Genomic DNA, 23,831 nt, shown 5'->3' with positions numbered 1-23,831 from the left:
TTTTTCTCGAAGAAAAATTCTCTTAAAATCATAATTTTTTTCTCACAATAAATGATGACTTTTTCTTTTAACTTGTGACTTTAAAAAAAATAAAAATTGGCATTTCTCTATTTAATTATGAATATTTTCTGGTAAAAATATGACTTTTAATTTGTTCCTGTAAAATGTGACGTTTTTAATGTAAAATTTCCTTTTTTTGTGTAAAATGATAACTTCTTCCTAATTACATGAAGACTATTTTCCTGTAATGATGACTTATTCTTTTAAAATGATGACCTTTTTCCTGTAAAAAATTGAGGAATTTTTCCTTTAAAATTATGACTTTTTTCTAAAAATATGACATTTTATCATGAAAAATTATGCTTTTTGCATTCAAAATTGTGATTTCTTGCTCGTAAAATTAGAACTTTTTTCTCGAAAGAGATGATGGATTTTTGTAGAAGTTTTTTTTCTCTTAAAATCATAATTTTTTTCTCACAATAAATGATGACTTTTTCTTTTACCTTGTGACTTTTTTTTGTAAAATGTTGACATTTCTCTTTTTAATTATGAATATTTTCTTGTAAAAGTATGACATTTAATTTGTTCCTGTAAAATGTGACGTGCATTATGTCAAATTTGCCTTATTTTGTGTAAAATATAACTTTTTCCTAATTACATGAAGACTATTTTCCTGTAGTGATGACTTACTCTTTTAAAATGATGACCTTTTTCCTTTTAAAATTAAGGCTTTTTACGTAAAAATATGATATTTTATCATGAAAAATTATGTTTTTTCTTTCAAAATTGTGATTTCTTGTTCGTAAACGTATAACTTTTTTCCCGAAAAAAAATTCTCCTAAAATCATAATTTTTTTCTCACAATAAATGATGACTTTTTCTTTTAACTTGTGACTTAAAAAATATATATATATATTGGCATTTCTCTATTTAATTATGAATATTTTCTTGTAAAAATATGACTTTTAATTTGTTACTGTAAAATGTGACGTTTTTATGTAAAATTTCCTTTTTTGGTGTAAAATATAACTTCTTCCTAATTACATGAAGACTATTTTCCTGTAATGGTGACTTATTATTTTAAAATGATGACCTTTTTCCTGTAAAAAATGATGACTTTTTCCTTTAAAATTATGACTTTTTATGTAAAAATATGATATTTTATCATCAAAAATTATATTTTTCTTTCAAAATTGTGAGTTCTTGCTCGTAAAAGTATAACTTTTTTCTCGAAAGAGATGATGGATTTTTCTAGAATTTTTTTTTCTCTTAAAATCATAATTTTTTTCTCACAATAAATGATGACTTTTTCTTTTACCTTGTGACTTTTTTTTGTAAAATGTTGACATTTCTCTATTTAATTATGAATATTTTCTTGTAAAAGTATGACTTTTAATTTTTTCCTGTAAATGTGACGTTTTTATGTAAAATTTCCTTTTTTGGTGTAAAATGATAACTTCTTCCTAATTACATGAAGACTATTTTCCTGTAATGGTGACTTTTTCTTTTTAAATGATGACTTTTTACGTAAAAATATGATATTTTATCATGAAAAATTATGTTTTTCTTTCAAAATTGTGAGTTCTTGCTCGTAAAAGTATAACTTTTTTCTCGAAAGAAATGATGGATTTCTCTCTAAAAAAAAAATTCTCTTAAAATCATAATTTTTTTCTCACAATAAATGATGACTTTTTCTTTTACCTTGTGACTTTTTTTTGTAAAATGTTGACATTTCTCTATTTAATTATGAATATTTTCTTGTAAAAGTATGACTTTTAATTTGTTCCTGTAAAATGTGACGTTTTTATGTAAAATTTGCCTTATTTTGTGTAGAATATAACTTTTTCATGAAGACTATTTTCCTGTAATGATGACTTATTCTTTTAAAATGATGACCTTTTTCCTTTTAAAATTAAGGCTTTTTACGTAAAAATATGATATTTTATCATGAAAAATTATGTTTTTTCTTTCAAAATTGTGATTTCTTGCTCGTAAAAGTATAACTTTTTTCTCGAAAAAAAATTCTCTTAAAATCATAATTTTTTTCTCACAATAAATGATGACTTTTTCTTTTAACTTGTGACTTTAAAAAAAAATAAAAATTGGCATTTCTCTATTTAATTATGAATATTTTCTGGTAAAAGTATGACTTTTAATTTGTTCCTGTAAAATGTGACGTTTTTATGTAAAATTTCCTTTTTTGGTGTAAAATGATAACTTCTTCCTAATTACATGAAGACTATTTTCCTGTAATGGTGACTTTTTCTTTTTAAATGATGACTTTTTACGTAAAAATATGATATTTTATCATGAAAAATTATGTTTTTCTTTCAAAATTGTGAGTTCTTGCTCGTAAAAGTATAACTTTTTTCTCGAAAGAGATGAGGGATTTCTCTCTAAAAAAAAATTTCTCTTAAAATCATATTTTTTTTCTCACAATAAATGATGACTTTTTCTTTTACCTGGTGACTTTTTTTTTGTAAAATGTTGACATTTCTCTATTTAATTATGAATATTTTCTTGTAAAAATATGATATTTTATCATGAAAAATTATGTTTTTTCTTTCAAAATTGTGAGTTCTTGCTCGTAAAAGTATAACTTTTTTCTCGAAAGAGATGATGGATTTCTCTAGAAATTTTTTTTCTCTTAAAATCATAATTTTTTTCTCACAATAAATGATGACTTTTTCTTTTAACTTGTGACATTAAAAAAAATAAAAAATATTGGCATTTCTCTATTTAATTATGAATATTTTCTGGTAAAAATATGACTTTTAATTTGTTCCTGTAAAATGTGACGTTTTTAATGTAAAATTTCCTTTTTTGGTGTAAAATATAACTTCTTCCTAATTACATGAAGACTATTTTCCTGTAATGGTGACTTATTCTTTTAAAATGATGACCTTTTCCCTGTAAAAAATGATGACCTTTTCCTTTAAAATGATAACTTTTTACGTACAAATATGATATTTTATCATGAAAAATTATGTTTTTTCTTTCAAAATTGTGAGTTCTTGCTCGTAAAAGTATAACTTTTTTCTCGAAAGAGATGATGGATTTCTCTAGAATTTTTTTTTTCTCTTAAAATCATAATTTTTTTCTCACAATAAATGACTTTTTCTTTTAACTTGTGACTTTAAAAAAAATAAAAAATATTGGCATTTCTCTATTTAATTATGAATATTTTCTTGTAAAAATATGACTTTTAATTTGTTCCTGTAAAATGTGACGTTTTTATGTAAAATTTCCTTTTTTGGTGTAAAATGATAACTTCTTCCTAATTACATGAAGACTATTTTCCTGTAATGATGACTTATTCTTTTAAAATGATGACTTTTTACGTAAAAATATGATATTTTATCATGAAAAATTATGTTTTTCTTTCAAAATTGTGAGTTCTTGCTCGTAAAAGTATAACTCTTTTCTCGAAAGAGATGAGGGATTTCTCTCTAAAAAAAATTCTCTTAAAATCATAATTTTTTCTCACAATAAATGATGACTTTTTCTTTTACCTTGTGACTTTTTTTTTGTAAAATGTTGACATTTCTCTATTTAATTATGAATATTTTCTTGTAAAAATATGACTTTTAATTTGTTCCTGTAAAATGTGACGTTTTTTATGTAAAATTTCCTTTTTTGGTGTAAAATGATAACTTCTATTTTTCTATTTTCCCGTAATGGTGACTTATTCTTTTAAAATGATGACCTTTTTCCTGTAAAAAAATGATGACTTTTTCCTTTAAAATTATGACTTTTTACGTAAAAATATGATATTTAATCATGAAAAATTATGCTTTTTGCTTTCAAAATTGTGATTTCTTGCTGTTAAACTTACAACTGTTTTCTTGTACGATTTTAACCTTTTTTTTTTTCACCAAAATAATCAATCAATCAATCAGATTATTAATAAACCCTTCATCTAAATAAAGTCATCCTCTTAATCAAACCTCACTAAGACTTTTTTCTTGCCAAATAGTGACTCTTTTTTTTCTTTTGTTGCATATTTGTACTCGTAGCCTTGCAATATGTTCTCATAAAAGCCGACTTTAAAAGGATATCAGTGTTCTGTATCGCTCCATATTGATGATTATTGATGATATTATTTGTGACCAATGGAAAACGAGGAGAAAAGTACATTTTATTGTGAAATGTAACTTCCTGTGATTATAAGGAAGGAGCAGGAAAATGTTATTTTTAACCTCTTTTCTGCAGATTTAGTGGCAGGAAGTTACAGCTGTGCTCTAAAGGGTGAGCTAAGGTGGTGTGGTGTTAGCGCTCTTGGTGGGGACAAGCGCCCTTCCCCCTACACGACGTGTGCGATATCGACATAGATATCAATATCGTTTTCTGGCCCTGAGTACACCTTGCCCACATTTGGCTTTCTAAACATTACTTAGCGAATGGCTCTTGGTGGATTCCAGGTCCTTCCAGGACTTGGCGCGGCAGGTGGAGGTGGACTACGGCACGGTGAGGGACTCGGCGGTGTACGACTACTTCCGGCACAAAGGCACCAACCCTCTGGAGCAGGACAGCACCTACGCCGAGCTGTGGAGGAGCCTCAGCAAGAACCAGGGCTTGGACCATTGCGTGTCTAGCCCCTCTGAGGGCATACGCAAGGTGGGTCCGTGTCTGCTCCTGAAGGAACCGGGTCCAGACCCTGGGCCACCCGGGACGCCCGCCTGACTTTGCTTGGTGGAAGTCAGCGGCGCTAACGTTAGCATGCTAACCTTTCAAGCTAATTCTGTAGGTATTGCCCTCAGAGGGAAATATTTTGCACACAAAATTAGCATACTCTGTTAGCATGCTAACTTTTTACTATGCTAACTGTCAGCATGTTAATGTTAGCATTTTAGTAGGGCAAAGTTTGTACTAAATTTGTAGGTATACACCTCAGACAAAGTCAGTACTTTGGTACTTGACAAATGCTCACTGTTAGCATGTTCATGTAAGCATGTTTGCATGCAAAAGTTGTAAGCTAATTTTCTAGGTATACCCCTCAATGTTAGCATTTTAGCATGCTAAAGATTTTGGTTAATTTTGTACCACATCAGATTAATATTTTGGTGCTTGACAAATGCTAACTGTTAGCATGTTCACGCAGGCATGATTGCCTGCTAAAGCTGTTAGCTCATTTTGTAGGTGTACACCTCAGAGTAATATTTTGGTATTTGACACATGCTAACTGTTAGCATGTTAATGTTAACATTTTAGCATGCTAAAGTTTTGAACACAATTTATAGGTATACATTTCAAAGTAATATTTTGGGAATCGCAACAAGCAAACTATTGATGGGCTAACTGTCAGCAGGTGGATGTTAGCATTTAACTATGCTAAAGTCTGTGCTAATGTTGTAGGTATACACCTCAGAGTATTGTTATGATACTTGACAAATGCTAATTGTCAGTATGTTAACATGTTAGCATGTTCATGTAAGCATGTTAGCATGCTGACCTATTTAGGTAATATTGTAGGTGCTACCTCAATATTAGCATTTTAGCATAGTAAGGTTTTTAGCAAATCTTGTAAGTATACACATCAGAGTGACATTTTGGTACTTGACGAATGCTAACCGTTAGCATGCTAGCTGTCAGCATGTTCAGGTAAGCATAAGTGCATGTTAAAGTTTTTAGCTAATTTTGTAGGTATATATTTTAGAGTAATATTTTGGGACTTGAAACATGCTAACTGTTATCATAGTAATGTTAGCATTTAAGCGTGCTAATTTTGTAGTTCTACTCCTCAGAGTAATATTTTGGTACCTGACAAATGCTTTAAATGTTAGTATGCTAACTGTTATCATAGTAATGTTAGCATTTAAGCGTGCTAATTTTGTAGTTCTACTCCTCAGAGTAATATTTTGGTACCTGACAAATGCTTTAAATGTCAGTATGCTAACTGTTAGCATGTGCACGTAAGCATGTTTGCATGCTAAGGTTTTTAGCTCATTTTGTAGGTACGTACACAGTACACCTCAGGGTAATATTTTGGTACCTGGCAAATGCTAAATGTTAGTATGCTAACTGTTAGCATGTTCACGTAAGCATTTTAGCATGCTAACGTTTTTTTTGCTAATTTTGTAGATAGACACCTCAGAGTAATATTTTGGTATTTGACTCATGCTAACTAGTAGCATGTTAATGTTAGCATGCTAACTTTTTTTTGCAAATGTCGTAGGTATACAGCTTAGAGTGATGTATTTTGCTACTCGCTGTTAGCGGTGTTACCGTGGTAACGGTTGTTGCTGCCGCAGGCCAAGAAGAGTCCCTTCGCCTTCCTGTGGGACATGGCGGTGCTGGAGTACGCCGCTCTGACGGACGACGACTGCACGGTCACGGTGTCGGGCAGCGGCGTGAGCAGCAAAGGTTACGGCGTGGCCCTGCAGCACGGCAGCCCCTACAGGGACCTCTTCTCCCAGAAGTAAGTGGCCCCCGCGGTCTTTGAACGCACCACGTGTTGCATCATCATTGGGAAGTAGCCTTGTCCACTCTCACACGTGTGGAGTCGTGAATGCTGCATTACAATCACATATATTTGTATTTGTGGATTTATTTCAATATTTTTTTTAATGTTAAAATGTATTTTATCTATTTTATTCAAATATTTATTTATTTTATTATTATATATTTATAATATATAATATACTTTAATATTTTATTAATTGTATTTACTTTTTTTCCCCAGCATTTGTTTTATTTCTACATTTATTTATTTTATTTCAATATTTATTTATTTTATTTCAATATTTGTTTATTTTATTTCAAAATTTATTTTATTCATTTATTTATTTCAATATGAATTTTATGTTAAAATGTATTTTATCTATTGTATTTAAATATTTATTTATTTTATTATTATATATTTATAATATATAATATACCTTAATATTTTATTAATTGTATTTACTTTTTTTTACCCCAGCATTTATTTTATTTCTACATTTATTTATTTTATTTCAATATTTATTTATTTTATTTCAATATTTATTTTATTCATTTATTTATTTCAATATGAATTTTATGTTAAAATTTATTTTATCTATTTTATTTTAAAATTTATTTATTTTATTATTACACATTTATAATAAATAATATACTTTAATATTTTATTAATTGTATTTACTTTATTTTTTTCCAGCATTTATTATATCTCTACATTTAGTTATTTTATTTAAATATTCATTTTATTTCGACATTTATTTATTTTGATATTAATTTTATGTTCAAATGTATTTTATCTATTTGATTTTAATATTTATTTATTTTATTATTGCCCATTTATAATAAATAGTACACTTCAATATTTTATTAATTGTATTTAGTAAAAAAAAATTATTTCAACATTTATCTATTTTATGTTAAAATAGATGTTATTTTATTTTCCCAAGGATTATTATTCCTGGCCTGCACATATATTTGTATTTGTGGAGTCGTGAATGCTGCATTACAATCACATATATTTGTATTTGGGAGCTGAAGCTAACATAAGAGAAGAAGCTTGAGGACCAAAGTACTTACAAAATGTGTCACTCTGACTTGTTCTATTTATTTAATGTATTTGATTTATTGTATTATAATATTTTTTTATTTTATAATTTTTTTATTTTAATATTTTATTAACTTTATTTAATTGTAATATTTTTTTATTTTTATTTATTTCATTGTAATATTGTATTAAGTGTATTTATGTCATTTATTTGATTTCAACATTTATTTTTTTGGAATATTCATTTATTTGAATATTTATTTTATGTTAAAATGTATTTCATCTATTTTGTTTAAATATTTATTTATTTTATTATTACATATTCATAATATGTAATAGACTTTAATATTTTATTAATTGTATTTACTTTTTCACCCCCAGCATTTATTTTATTTCTACATTTATTTATTTAATTTCAATATTTATTGTATTTATTTATTTATTTCAATTTTTTTTTTATGTTAAAATGTATTTGATCTATTTTATTCAAATATTTATTTATTTTATTGTTATATATTTATAATATATAATATACTTTAATATTTTATTAATTGTATTTACTTTTTTCCCAGCATTTGTTTTATTTCTACATTTATTTATTTTATTTCAATATTTATTTATTTTATTTCAATATTTGTTTATTTTATTTCAATATTTATTTTATTCATTTATTTATTTCAATATGAATTTTATGTTAAAATGTATTTTATCTATTGTATTTAAATATTTATTTATTTTATTATTATATATTTATAATATATAATATACCTTAATATTTTATTAATTGTATTTACTTTTTTTACCCCAGCATTTATTTTATTTCTACATTTATTTATTTTATTTCAATATTTATTTTATTCATTTATTTATTTCAATATGAATTTTGTGTTAAAATGTGTTTTATCTATTTTATTTTAATATTTATTTATTTTATCATTACACATTTATAAAAAATAATATACTTTAATATTTTATTAATTGTATTTACTTTATTTTTTTCAGCATTTATTATATCTCTACATTTAGTTATTTTATTTAAATATTCATTTTATTTCGACATTTATTTATTTTGATATTCATTTTATGTTCAAATGTATTTTATCTATTTGATTTTAATATGTATTTATTTTATTATTGCCCATTTATAATAAATAGTACACTTCAATATTTTATTAATTGTATTTAGTATAAAAAAAAATATTTCAACATTTATTTATTTTATGTTAAAATAGATGTTATTTTATTTTCCCAAGGATTATTATTCCTGGCCTGCACACACAATGTTGTGTATTCAGGACAGCGAGAGACATTAAGTCAAGTTAAGCTGACAGGAAGTCCGTTAAGCTAACAGGAAGTTGCATTTCAGTGAAGTCTTTGAAGTGTTTTTATTGCACTAAATTGATCCCAAAGTGATTTGAGGAATCTTTTAGTAAATCTCAACATTGCGTCACCAACAACTTCCACAAAGTTCTCACGCGCCTCGTATTGATCGTCTTCCAGGAAGTAGACCAACACCTTCGCATAATTAATAATTATTCTTTATTTGGAGAGCAAACATTTTATTCTTCATCTTTCAACTCTTTTATGGCTCATTGGAAGAAAACCTTGACATCAAACAATCCTCCATTTTGCATATGCAGTAGGTTCATCCATCCATCCATCCATCCATCCATCCATCCATCCATCCATCCATCCATCCATCCATCCATCCATCCATCTTCTTCCACTTATCCAAGGGCGGGTCGCGAGGGCAGCAGCCTAAGCAGAGAAGCCCAGACTTCCCTCTCCCCAGCCACTTTGTCCAGCTCCTCCCGGGGGATCCCGAGGCGTTGCCCGGCCAAAAGTCCCAATATTGTCCAAAATACCTACCCGGGTTCCAGTCCCACAAGTCCCGCCGGTGCGCAAAATGTCCAAAACACACCCAGCCATGGTGCACAGGAAGGCGGGGAAGAATCGGTGAAAATGCGGCCTAAATGGTCATAAGTCACAATATTGTCCAAAATACCTACCCGAGACATAGTCTCTCCACCGGGTCTTGGGTCTTCCCCCGGGTCCCGGATGCACCCGGAACTCCTTCCCAAGGAGACGTTCAGGGGGCATTCTGACCAGAACCACCTCATCTGGTTCCTCTAGATGTGGAGGAGCAGTGGCTGTACTCTGATCTCCTCCCGGATGACAAAGCTCATGACCGTAGGTGAGGACGGGAACGGAGGTCGACCGCTAAATTGAGAGCTTTGCCTTCCGGCTCAGCTCCTCCTTCACCACAACAGACCGATACAGGGTCCACCACATCATTGAAAGTGGTCCACCTCGTCATTGAAAGTGGTCCACCACGTCATTGAAAGTGGTCCACCTCGTCATTTAAAGTGGTCCACCACATCATTGAAAGTGGTCCACCACTTCATTTAATGTGGCCCACCATCTCATTGAAAGTGGTCCACCACATCATTTAAAGTGGCCCACCACTTCATTTAACGTGGTCCACCACATTATTTAATGTGGCCCACCACTTCATTTAACGTGGTCCACCACTTCATTGAAAGTGGTCCACCACATCATTTAAAGTGGCCCACCACTTCATTTAACGTGGTCCATCATCCCATCATTTTACGTGGTCCACCAATCCATTTAATGTGGCCCACCACTTCATTTAACGTGGTCCACCACTTCATTTAAGGTGGTCCACCACATCATTGAAAGTGGTCCACCACGTCATTCGGTGGCCCACCACTTCATTTAATGTGGCCCACCACTTCATTTAAAGTGGCCCACCACTTCATTTAATGTGGTCCACCACTTCATTTAATGTGGCCCACCACTTCATTTAATGTGGTTCACCACATCATTGAAAGTGGTCCACCTCGTCATTGAAAGTGGTCCACCACATCATTGAAAGTGGTCCACCACTTCATTTAATGTGGCCCACCACTTCATTTAAAGTGGTCCACCACTTCATTTAAAGTGGCCCACCACTTCATTTAACGTGGTCCACCACATTATTTAATGTGGCCCACCACTTCATTTAATGTGGTCCACCACTTCATTGAAAGTGGTCCACCACTTCATTTAAGGTGGCCCACCACTTCATTTGAAGTGGTCCACCACATCATTTAAAGTGGCCCACCACTTCATTTAACGTGGTCCATCATCCCATCATTTTACGTGGTCCACCAATCCATTTAATGTGGCCCACCACTTCATTTAACGTGGTCCACCACTTCATTTAAGGTGGCCCACCACTTCATTTAATGTGGCCCACCACTTCATTTAATGTGGCCCACCACTTCATTTAAATTGGCCCACCACTTAATTTAATGTGGTCCACCACTTCATTTAAAGAGCCCCACCACTTCATTTAATGTGCTCCACCACATCATTGAAAGTGGTCCACCACTTTATTGAAAGTGGTCCACCACGTCATTGAAAGTGGTCCACCACGTCATTTAAAGTGGTCCACCACGTCATTTAATGTGGCCCACTACTTCATTTAAAGTGGTCCACCACATCATTTAATGTGGCCCACCACTTCATTTAACGTGGTCCACCACATTATTTAATGTGGCCCACCACTTCATTTAACGTGGTCCACCACTTCATTGAAAGTGGTCCACCACGTCATTTAAAGTGGTCCACCACTTCATTTAATGTGGCCCACCACTTCATTTAAAGTGGTCCACCACATCATTTAAGTGGCCCACCACTTCATTTAACATGGTCCACCACATTATTTAATGTGGCCCACCACTTCATTTAACGTGGTCCACCACTTCATTTAATGTGGTCCACCACTTCATTTAAGGTGGTCCACCACTTCATTTAACGTGGTCCACCACTTCATTTAAGGTGGTCCACCACATCCTTGAAAGTGGTCCACCACTTCATTGAACGTGGTCCACCACGTCATTGAAAGTGGTCCACCACATCATTTAATGTGGTCCACCACGTCATTGAAAGTGGTCCACCACATCATTAAAAGTGGTCCACCACATCATTAAAAGTGGTCCACCACATCATTAAAAGTGGTCCACCACTTCATTTAAGGTGGCCCACCACGTCATTTAATGTGGTCCACCACGTCATTGAAAGTGGTCCACCACATCATTAAAAGTGGTCCACCACTTTATTTAATGTGGCCCACCACGTCATTGAAAGTGGTCCACCACGTCATTGAAAGTGGTCCACCACGTCATTGAAAGTGGGCCACCACGTCATTGAAAGTGGTCCACCACGTCATTGAAAGTGGTCCACCACTTCATTGAAAGTGGTCCACCACGTCATTGAAAGTGGTCCACCACGTCATTTAAAGTGGTCCACCACGTCATTTAATGTGGCCCACCACTTCATTTAAAGTGGTCCACCACATCATTTAAAGTGGCCCACCACTTCATTTAATGTGGTCCACCACTTCATTTAATGTGGTCCACCACTTCATTTAAGGTGGTCCACCACTTCATTGAAAGTGGTCCACCACGTCATTTAAAGTGGTCCACCACGTCATTTAATGTGGCCCACCACTTCATTTAAAGTGGTCCACCACATCATTTAAAGTGGCCCACCACTTCATTTAAAGTGGTCCACCACGTCATTTAAAGTGGCCCACCACTTCATTTAACGTGGTCCACCACTTCATTGAAAGTGGTCCACCACATCATTTAAAGTGGTCCACCACGTCATTTAATGTGGCCCACCACTTCATTTAAAGTGGTCCACCACATCATTTAATGTGGCCCACCACTTCATTTAACGTGGTCCACCACATTATTTAATGTGGCCCACCACTTCATTTAACGTGGTCCACCACTTCATTTAACGTGGTCCACCACGTTATTTAACGTGGCCCACCACTTCATTTAACGTGGTCCACCACTTCATTTAAGGTGGTCCACCACATCCTTGAAAGTGGTCCACCACTTCATTGAAAGTGGTCCACCACGTCATTGAAAGTGGTCCACCACATCATTTAATGTGGTCCACCACATCATTGAAAGTGGTCCACCACATCATTAAAAGTGGTCCACCACATCATTGAAAGTGGTCCACCACATCATTAAAAGTGGGCCACCACTTCATTTAATGTGGCCCACCACGTCATTTAATGTGGTCCACCACGTCATTGAAAGTGGTCCACCACATCATTAAAAGTGGTCCACCACTTCATTTAATGTGGCCCACCACGTCATTGAAAGTGGTCCACCACGTCATTGAAAGTGGCCCGCCTCCACCCACAGTAAGTGTGTGTGTGTGTGTGCAGGATCCTGGAGCTGCAGGAGAAAGGCGACCTGGACGTGATGAAACAAAAGTGGTGGCCTGACACGGGCCGCTGTGACCTGGGGGGCCACACCAGTGCCCACCCTGATGGTCGCTCACTCAAGCTGCAGAGCTTCGCCGGCGTCTTCTGCGTGTTGGCTGCTGGTTTGCTGCTGGCCTGCCTGGTGGCCGCCATGGAGGCCTGGTGGAGCGGCGAGCCATGTCGGCGTCAGACGCCCAAAGAGGTGAGCGATGGGGGGGTGGGCATGGCGGGGCGGGGCCGGCGGGTGGAGGTGGGGGGTGGGGGTGGCGGGTGTGGGGGGGGTGGATGGTTGTGACACTGCCACTCTACTTTAGGGATCCTTTGCTGCAGTACACACAGCTGTAGGAGGGGGGCGCCACCCACTAGACCCATGGGGAGACAACGTGGAATATAAACAATAATAATTATTATTATTATAAATAATATATATGATGATGACAATATTAATAACAATAATAGTAATAATAATAACAATCATAATAATAATAATAACAACAACAACAATAATAAATATATAATTATAATAATAATAATAATAATTAATAATAATGATAATAATAATAATACGAACTATGACAATAATAATAATAAATAATAACAACAATAATGATAATAATAATACATCCAATAATAATAATAGCAACAATAATAATAATAATGATAATAATAATAACAATAATAATGATAATAATAATAATAATAATAATAATAATACATCCAATAATAATAATAACGATAATGTTAATAATAATAATAACAATAATAATGACAATGATTATAATAATAATAACAATAATATTAATAATGATGATAATAATAAATACAATAATAATGATAATAATAACAACAATAATAATAATAATAACAACAATAATAATAATAATAACAATAATAATGATAATAATAATAACAATAATAATAATGATAATAATAAATATAATAATTATTATTATTATTATAATGGTAATAATAAATACAATAATAATAACAATGATTGTAATATTAATAATAATAACAACCATAACTTAATCACATTTGGCCCTTTTAACGTCACCTCCCACTCTATCTCATCTTATATTGCTTTGGCTTACTTTAAATTGCCTTACATTACAATACCTAACATTACATTATCTTACCTTACCTTACATTACTTTACATATACCTTACCTTAGATTACATTCTCACCTTACCTTGCATTGCATTACATTACATTATTTTACTTTACCTTACCTTACTTCACCTAACATGACATTGCATTAAAATTATCTTACCTTACATTACATTATATTATCTTACCTTACATTACATTATATTATCTTATCTTACCTTACCTTATTTTACCTTACACCTTACCTTACAGTACATTTGTACCTTACATTACATTCTTACCTTACCTTACAATACATTCTTACATTACCTTACTTGACCTTATACCTTACCTTACAGTACATTACATTAAATTATCTTACCTTACTTTACTTTCTATTACCGTACCTCACTTACCTTACCCTACCTTACCTTACTTTCAGTACCACTCCTTACCTTACATCACCTTACCTTATTTACCTCAACTCACATTACCTTACCTCAATGTCCATTACCTTACCTCACCATACCTTATCTTAATTGCCATTACCTTTCCTCACTTTACTTCCCATAACTTAACTCATCTTAACCTAACTTATCTTATCTTACCTTACTTTCCATGACTTAACTCATCTTAACCTAACTTATCTTATCTTACCTTACTTTCCATGACTTTATTGTATCTGACATGACCTTACTTTCGAATACGTTGCCTTCTTTACATCACCTTATCTTACTTTACCTTAGTTTATCTTACATGACCTTACTTCCGTTACCTTAACTGGCCTTACCTTAGTTTATCTTGTATTACCTTACTTTTTATTACCTTACTATACCTTACCTCACCTTACATTACCTTACTTCCAATGACTTCATTTTATCTGACCTTAGCTTAATTTCAAATACCTTACCTTACCTTAGTTGATCTTACATTTCCTTACTTTCCATTACCTTAACTTACCTTAGTTTATCTCGTACTACCTTACTTTCAATGACCTTACCATACTTTACCTCACCTTACATTACCTTACTTGACCTTATACTAATTATCTTACCTTATCTTACTTTAATTATCTTGCCTTACCTTACATGACTGAGATTTCCAGCAAATGTCACGCACACACAGACACACACACAGACACACACACAGACACACACACACAGACACACACAGACACACACAGACACACAGACACAGACACACACACACAGACACACACACAGACACACACAGACACACACACAGACACACACACAGACACACACAGACACACACACAGACACACACACAGACACACACACACAGACACACACAGACACACACAGACACACACAGACACACACACAGACACACACAGACACACACAGACACACACAGACACACACACAGACACACACAGACACACACAGACACACACACAGACACACACACAGACACACACACACAGACACACACAGACACACACAGACACACACAGACACACACACAGACACACACAGACACACACACACACACACAGACACACACACAGACACACACACAGACACACACACACACACACACACACAGACACAGACACACACACACAGACACACACAGACACACACACACAGACACACACAGACACACACAGACACACAGACACAGACACACACACACAGACACACACACAGACACACACACACAGACACACACAGACACACACAGACACACAGACACAGACACACACACACAGACACACACACAGAGTAGCATGTGTGTGTTTGTTAAAAGTAGACGTGATTTGTCCATCTTTGAGTGCTGGTGAGGTTGAAGCTGCTTGAGTGTGAAGTTGAAGTTGCTGCCTCAGGATGTTCTCACTTCTTCATCAAATATGTTCTCTCATCTTCATAAATCTTTAATGTCTCAGATAAAACATTATTTTATTGTGAAACTCTTCTTTTTACTGACTGCCACCAGACCTTAAAGCGCATACTAGTTTTTTATTGTATGTATTATTGTATTTAAACTATTAACCAGTTTATTATTGTCATAATATTGTATTTAATGTTGTATTTAAACTATTAACCAGTTTATTATTGTCATAATATTGTATTTAATGTTGTATTTAAACTATTAACCAGTTTATTATTGTCATAATATTGTATTTAATGTTGTATTTAAACTATTAACCAGTTTATTACTGTCATAATATTGTATTTAATGTTGTATTTAAACTATTAACCAGTTTAGTATTGTCATAATATTGTATTTAATGTTGTATTTAAACTATTAACCAGTTTATTACTGTCATAATATTGTATTTAATGTTGTATTTAAACTATTAACCAGTTTAGTATTGTCATAATATTGTATTTAATGTTGTATTTAAACTATTAACCAGTTTATTATTGTAACATTATTGTATCTATTATTGTATTTAAACTATTAACTAGTTTATTATTGTCATAATATTGTATTTAATGTTGTATTTAAACTATTAACTAGTTTATTATTGTCATAATCTTGTATTTAAAGTTGTGTTTAAACTATTAACTAGTTTATTATTGTCATAATATTGTATTTAATGTTGTATTTAAACTATAAACCAGTTTAGTATTGTCATAATATTGTATTTAATGTTGTATTTAAACTATTAACCAGTTTATTATTGTCATAATCTTGTATTTAATGTTGTATTTAAACTATTAACCAGTTTATTATTGTCATAATATTGTATTTAATGTTGTATTTAAACTATTAACTAGTTTATTATTGTCATAATATTGTATTTAATGTTGTGTTTAAGCTATTAACCAGTTTAGTATTGTCATAATATTGTATTTAATGTTGTATTTAAACTATTAACCAGTTTAGTATTTTAACATTATTGTATCTATTATTGTTTTTAAACTATTACCTAGTTTATTATTGTCATAATATTGTATTTAATGTTGTATTTAAACTATTAACTAGTTTATTATTGTAACATTGTTGTATTTATTATTGTATTCAAACTATTAACTAGTTTATTATTGTCATAATATTGTATTTAATGTTGTATTTAAGGGGTCCAAAGTTGTTTTATTCCAAGGTAAAAAAGTCAAGAAGAAAGGGGAAATAAAAAGTGAGAAAAAGAGCAGGTAAATAGAAAAAAGTAGAAATGTGATGTAATTATAACTTTATGACCAATCAAAACAATAGAATAGACTAGAATAGACTAGAATAGAATAGAATAGAATAGAATACACTAGAATAGAAAGTACTTTATTGATCCCTGGGGGAAATTGAGCACCACAGTTCACTCACAATAGACAAGAATAATAATATATATATAAATATATTCTACATATACTGTACATTTAATGCGTTATACATTTGCAATGTTAGTTTTGTATACAAAGAGACAAATAAGGCATTAATATGACTGCATGTTACAGGTGTACAGTCCAGGTGTAAAGAGCAGGGAAACAAGCGGCCACCAGGGGGCAGCAGAAAGGATCCCCAGGGTAGAGCGGGAGCAGGTGGGCGGGGCAAGCAGGGGGCGTGGCCGAGGTGATGAGTGATTGACATGGTTGTTGTGTCGTGCAGGTCGCTAAGGATTACAGGATGGCTTTGGTTTCTTTTAATGACTTTGCGGCGGCGGAGGGGAGGAAGGACATTTGGACAGGCAGGCAGAGAGGCTGCCACCCGGCTCATGTGGCCACAGGTCAGACTAGAACTCGGACTTCTCTGGTCTTCAACTCATTCACTAATTGACAATATCGCCCTCTGGCGGACATCTGTTCACGTCGCCCACGTGCCTTTTAGCAAGCGGTAGCATCAACACGTTAGCATTGACATCATCACGTCAGCGTTAGCACCATCACGTTAGCATTAGCATCATCACGTTAGCATTAGCATCATCAATACGTTAGCATCAACACGTTAGCATTGACATCATCACGTCAGCGTTAGCATCATCACGTTAGCATTGACATCATCACGTCAGCGTTAGCATCATCACGTTAGCATTGACATCATCACGTTAGCATTGACATCATCACGTCAGCGTTAGCATCATCACATTAGCATTAGCATCATCACGTTAGCATTGACAACAACACGTCAGCGTTAGCAGCATCACGTTAGCATTAGCATCAGCACGTTAGCATCAGCACGTTAGCATTGACATCCTCACGTCAGCATTAGCACATCACGTTAGCATTAGCATCATCACATTAGCATTGACATCAACACATCAGTGTTAGCATCATCACGTTAGCATTAGCATCATCACGTTAGCATCAGCACGTTAGCATTGACATCATCACGTCAGCGTTAGCATCATCACGTTAGCATTAGCATCATCACATTAGCATTAGCATCATCAATACGTTAGCATTAGCATCATCACGTTAGTATTGGCATCATCACGTTAGCATTAGCATCATCACGTTAGCATTGACATCATCACGTCAGCGTTAGCATCATCACGTTAGCATTAGCATCATCACGTTAGCATCGTCACGTTAGCATTAGCATCAGCACGTTAGCATCAGCACGTTAGCATTGACATCATCACGTCAGCGTTAGCATCATCACATTAGCATTAGCATCATCACGTTAGCATTGACATCATCACGTCAGCTTTAGCACATCACGTTAGCATTAGCATCATCACGTTAGCATTGACATCAACACGTCAGCGTTAGCATCATCACGCTAGCATTAGCATCATCACGTTAGCATCAGCACGTTAGCATTGACATCATGTCAGCGTTAGCACCATCACGTTAGCATTAGCATCATCACGTTAACATTGACATCATCACGTCAGCGTTAGCATCATCACGTTAGCATCATCACATTAGCATTAGCATCATCACATTAGCATTAGCATCATCAAGTTAGCATCATCACGCTAGCATTAGCATCATCACGTTAGCATCATCACGTTAGCATTAGCATCACATTAGTATTAGCATCATCACATTAGCATTAGCATCATCACGTTAGCATCCTCACGTTAGCATTAGCATCATCACGTCAGCCTTGCCTCCATGAAGCAATACAAGCTTTGACCACTAGAGGCTCCTTTCTTCTCATGAACTAGTACTGCTAGCATACATGTAGTAACTGGAATGTACTTGTAAAAACATTACTGTGCTCATTGCCTAGTGCTCATTGCCTAGCGCTCATTGCCTAGTGCTCATTGTCTAGTACTCATTGTCTAGCGCTCATTGCCTAGTACTCATTGTCTAGTACTCATTGTTTAGTACTCATTGCCTAGTACTCATTGTCTAGTACTCATTGCCTAGCGCTCATTGCCTAGTGCTCATTGTCTAATACTCATTGTCTAGTACTCATTGTCTAGTACTCATTGTCTAGTACTCATTGCCAAGTGCTCATTGTCTAGTACTCACTGCCTAGTGCTCATTGTCTAGTAGTCATTGCCTAGTACTCACTGCCTAGTGCTCATTGTCTAGTAGTCATTGCCTAGTGCTCATTGCCAAGTGCTCATTGTCTAGTAGTCATTGCCTAGTGCTCATTGCCAAGTGCTCATTGTCCAGCGCTCATTAGCTAGTAAACGAAATATGATCTTTATCATTTTGTAAATAATTTGGCTGGTAGTTGAACTCCCAGAAGGCCTCAAATGTCCTCCAACACGTCCACAACCTCCCCTCACACACGCCGACAACCACCACTAGGGGCAGCACACACTAACTAACTAACTAACTAACTAACTACTGTGTGTGTGTTATCAGATAACATCTCCAAATGACTCCTACTGTAGTGAATGACTTAAAGACGGTAGAGCAGGAGCAAGACAACTAACTCTACCACTACTTGTGTTGTAGACCATGGGTTAGTCAAACTAACTAGTACTCTACAGTGCACTTGAGTCCAGGTCCTGGTCAGATTACACACAAGTTATGTGATGTGACATACATCCACTATGTAAGATAGTTACTTCATGCCTTCTGAGTTATTGACTAGTTAGTTAATGACTTGTTGGTCAATGACACATTGGCTAATGACACGCTATTCAATGACTTGTTAACAACTAGTTAGCTCATTACTAATGGATATTACTAGTCATTCAAGGACTAGTTAGTTAACTTGCTTCCTCTGTACCAATGCCTAGGTACTTCATGACTAGTCATTAATGGCTGGTTAATGATTACTGACACATTATATGTTGTAACAAACTAGTTAGTTAATTGATCACTAGCTACTTGAATAGTGTTTGGTTCATTACTAGTAGGGCAATGGTGGGTTGATTACCAGTAAGTTAAAGGCTAGTTGAATACTGGTTAGGTAATGTGTTGTGGAATAGTGTTAGTTTGTGACTAGTATATCATTGACTAATCAAATAATAGATCATGTTTTGCAGGTCAATGACTATTTAGTATGTGAGTAGTAGGTCAATGCCTAGTCAAATAATAGTTTGTCAATGATTAGTTAGTTCATAACTAGTAGGTAAATAACGAGTTGGACACGACTTAGTTTATGATTAGCAGGTCAATGACTAATTGGTTAATAAGTATTAGGTCAATGACAAGTTGATTGTTGGTTAGTTAATAACTAGTAGGTCATCTACTAGTTGAATACTTGTTAGTTAATGTCTAGTAAATCAATGCCTTATTGAATACCATATTGCCTTATTGAGTTCATGTTTGGTAGGTCATTGACTAGTTAAATAACAGCTATTTTGTGACAAGCAGGTCAACAACTAGAGAGTTAAACACTTGCTTGTCCATGACTAGTAGAACGAACTAATTCAATACTACTTAGTTCATGATTATTAGGTCAATGAGTAGTTGATTACTAGTTGGTTCCTGACTAGTAGGTCAATGGCTGTTAGGTCAAAGAAGAGTTAGTCCATGACTAGTATGTCAATAACTAGTGGAGTACTAACTAGTGAAGGGCTAGTTACTTAATGACTAGTATGTCTATAACTAGTGGGTTGCTAGTGTGTTCATGACTAGTAGGGCAATATCTACTTGAATACTAGTTAGTTCATGGCTAGTATGACAATGACTAGTTACTCCATGAGTAGGTCAATAACTAGTTGATTACTAGCTAGTTAATGACTAGTAGGTAGAGAAATAGTTATTAAATGACTAGTAATATAACTAAATAATTAGTTTATGACTGTTAAGTCATTGACTAGTAGGCCAATTTCATAACTAGCAGGACAGTAACTAGTGAAATACTAGTTAGTTAATCACAGGTAGGTCAATAACTAGTGGTTTACCAGTGCATAGGTTAGAAGAGTAGGTCACTATTTAGTTAAATACTAGTCAGTTCATGATTAGTAGTTTGATTACTAATTAGTTCATGAGTAGTAGGTCAATGAATAGTGAAATGCTATTTAGTCCAGGGCGAGTAGGTAGGTCAATAACTAGTCCATTACTAGTTATTTCATGGCTAGTAGGTTAATGACTAGTTATTACATAACTAGTATGTTAATAACTAGTTATTCCATGACTAGTAGGTCAAAAACTTGTTGAATAATATTTAATGACTAGTAGGCCAAAGACGAGTTATTCTATGACTAGGAGGTCAATAACTAGTTTTGATAATACTAGTTATTTCAAGACTAGTAGGTCAATGACTAGTTGTGATCATACAAAATATGTCAAGACTAGTTGAATATTAGTTAGTCCATGACTAGTAGTTCAAAGACTAGTTAACACATGATTAATTGTGATAATACAAATATTTCAAGACTGGTTGAATATTAATTAGTTCATTGTTAGTATGTCGATGACTAGTTAGTGTATGACTATTAGGTAAATGACTAGTCGTGATAATAAAACATATGACTATTAGGCTATTAGGCTGATGCCTAGTTGTGATAATACTAGTTATTTCAAGACTGGTTGAATATTAGTTAGTCCATGACTAGTAGTTCAATGACTAGTAGGTCAATGACTAGTTAGCGCATGATTAGTTGTGATAATACAAATATTTCAAGACTGGTTGAATATTAGTTAGTTCATGGTTAGTATGTCAATGACTAGTTAGTGTATGACTATTAGGTAAATGGCTAGTTAGTGCATGAATGGCTAGTTAGTGCATGACTATTAGGCTGATGCCTAGTTGTGATAATACTAGTTATTTCAAGACTAGTTGAATATTTGTTAGTTCATGACTAGTAGGTCAATGACTAGTTAACGCATGATTAGTTGTGATAATACAAATATTTCAAGACTGGTTGAATATGAGTTAGTTCATGGTTAGTATGTCAATGACTAGTTAGTGTATGACTAGTAGGTTAATGGCTAGTTAGTTCATGACTAGTAGTTCAATGACTAGTTAGTGCATGACTAGTATGTCAATGATTAGTTAGTGCATTACTATTAGGTATATGCCTAGTTGTGATACTACTAGTTATTTCAAGACTGGTTGAATATTAGTTAGTTCATGGTTAGTATGTCAATGACTACTTAGTGTATGACTATTAGGTAAATGACTAGTTGTGATAATAAAACATATTTCAAGACCAGTTTAATATGAGTTAGTTCATGACTAGTAGTTCAACGACTAGTTAGTGCATGACTGGTAGATCAATGACTAGTTAGTACATGACTAGTAGGTGAATGGCTAGTTAGTTCATGACTAGTAGTTCAATGACTAGTTAGTGCATGACTATTTATTTAGTAAGTAGTTGTGATAATACTAGTTATTTCACGACTAAGGAGAGTTTTCCAACCTACTTGTGGTTAGAGAATGTGAGTGTTTGGTGGCAAGAGGGCGGGGCCAATCTCAGCTGTGTCTCCGCCCCCCGTAGGACAAGGAAGTGAACCTGGAGCAGGTGCATCGTGGCATGAGCAGTCTTTTGGACGAGGACTTGGCCCTCAAGCAGATCCCGGGTCCGTCTATGGAGATCTCGGCGCTGGACTTGGGCCGGATGCGGGCCGGCCAGGCGGCCATGGTGTCCCCGGGCCTCGCTGTGACCACCTTCCTGCCAGGGGAGGGAGCTCCGCCTCCTCACCTTGGGGGGACCCTGGGCCGGACGCACCACAACCTGGGGGGAGGCGGGCCCTGCAAGCACAGGGCGCCCAATGGCGCTTTGTTCCGACAGAGCCCTGGCAAGATGGCGGCGTACCAGGGACCCTTACCCGAAGTCATTGACGCCACCCACGGCACCTCCATCTAGTGGGCGGGGCTGAGGCACCTCCACCTAGTGGGTGGGCGGGGCTAAGGGACCTTTTCTACTGTACAGAAGAAACAAGCGAAAGTATTTTCAATATGCTCCATTTTTCAAAAAGTATGAAATCCAAACCCTCACCTTTTCTCTCCTCTTTTCATCCGCTTGTGTCCGGTTGCCATGGTGACGCACACCTTCATGTCCTCGCTGTTACGTAGAGAGGTTTCTATGACAACCAACACCCAGCAGCGCCCCCTGCAGGCCTGGAGGAACAACACGATGTCAGGAGGTTCTAGAAGGACCACTTTTACTACACCTTTTTTTGGGGGGGGGAGAGGGGGGGGGGGTCCTCACTTTCACCTGTCAGGTCACAGATGGGGGGGTGGGGGGGGGACTTTGACCTTTGACCCATTCTCTACAATAAAGAAGCTCTATATTGCCAGCCATCTAGTGTACATATATGCTAAGATGCTAAGCTAACAAAACAACAACATCATTGGTGGGTTTTAATCATGTATCTTTAAAAATGACTTGCAGGCCAAAAGTGCCCCCCCCCCCCCCCCCCCCCGTGTGTGTGTGTGTGTGTGTGTGTGTGTGTGTGTGTGTGTGTGTGTGTGTGTGTGTGTGTGTGTGTGTGTGTGTGTGTGTGTGTGTATTTATCAACATGCTGCTTGGACTTTCTTAACTTGAATAAAAAAAAGTATGATTTTTGAGGCGTGTTTGTGTTTGATGTCAGCTGACGTCTGGCAGGCCACGCCCAGCCTGTTGCCACGGTGACCGCCTGCATGTGACCGGAGGCCAACAAGTCTTGACTAGTTGTCTAATGACTCATCTAATGTGAACAACTACTTTG

The 23,831-nt window shown here is 34.8% G+C and overlaps 2 protein-coding genes across 3 annotated transcripts in view; one reads left to right on the top strand and one right to left on the bottom strand.

The window, feature by feature from the left end:
• The window catches only part of LOC133638841 (glutamate receptor ionotropic, delta-1-like), an 81,601-nt gene extending 58,312 nt beyond the window's left edge, over positions 1-23,289 (top strand). Inside the window, exons 12-16 of one of the 2 annotated variants that reach the window (XM_062031825.1) lie at positions 4,422-4,617; positions 6,252-6,418; positions 12,735-12,975; positions 17,431-17,548; positions 22,619-23,289. In XM_062031825.1, coding sequence (XP_061887809.1) covers positions 4,422-4,617; positions 6,252-6,418; positions 12,735-12,975; positions 17,431-17,548; positions 22,619-22,962 — 1,066 coding nt within the window. In that variant the 3' untranslated portion in view covers positions 22,963-23,289. The remainder of the gene's footprint in view (positions 1-4,421; positions 4,618-6,251; positions 6,419-12,734; positions 12,976-17,430; positions 17,549-22,618) is intronic. The other variant, XM_062031826.1, reaches the window with a different exon arrangement.
• LOC133638977 (netrin receptor UNC5C-like) overlaps positions 23,116-23,831 on the bottom strand; it is a 171,373-nt gene continuing 170,657 nt past the window's right edge. Inside the window, exon 16 of the mRNA XM_062032029.1 lies at positions 23,116-23,233. Coding sequence (XP_061888013.1) covers positions 23,116-23,233 — 118 coding nt within the window. The remainder of the gene's footprint in view (positions 23,234-23,831) is intronic.

Source organism: Entelurus aequoreus, linkage group LG21, assembly GCF_033978785.1.
Source record: "Entelurus aequoreus isolate RoL-2023_Sb linkage group LG21, RoL_Eaeq_v1.1, whole genome shotgun sequence".
NCBI classification, from domain to species: domain Eukaryota; kingdom Metazoa; phylum Chordata; class Actinopteri; order Syngnathiformes; family Syngnathidae; genus Entelurus; species Entelurus aequoreus.
This window is presented reverse-complemented; position numbering and strand designations above follow the sequence as displayed.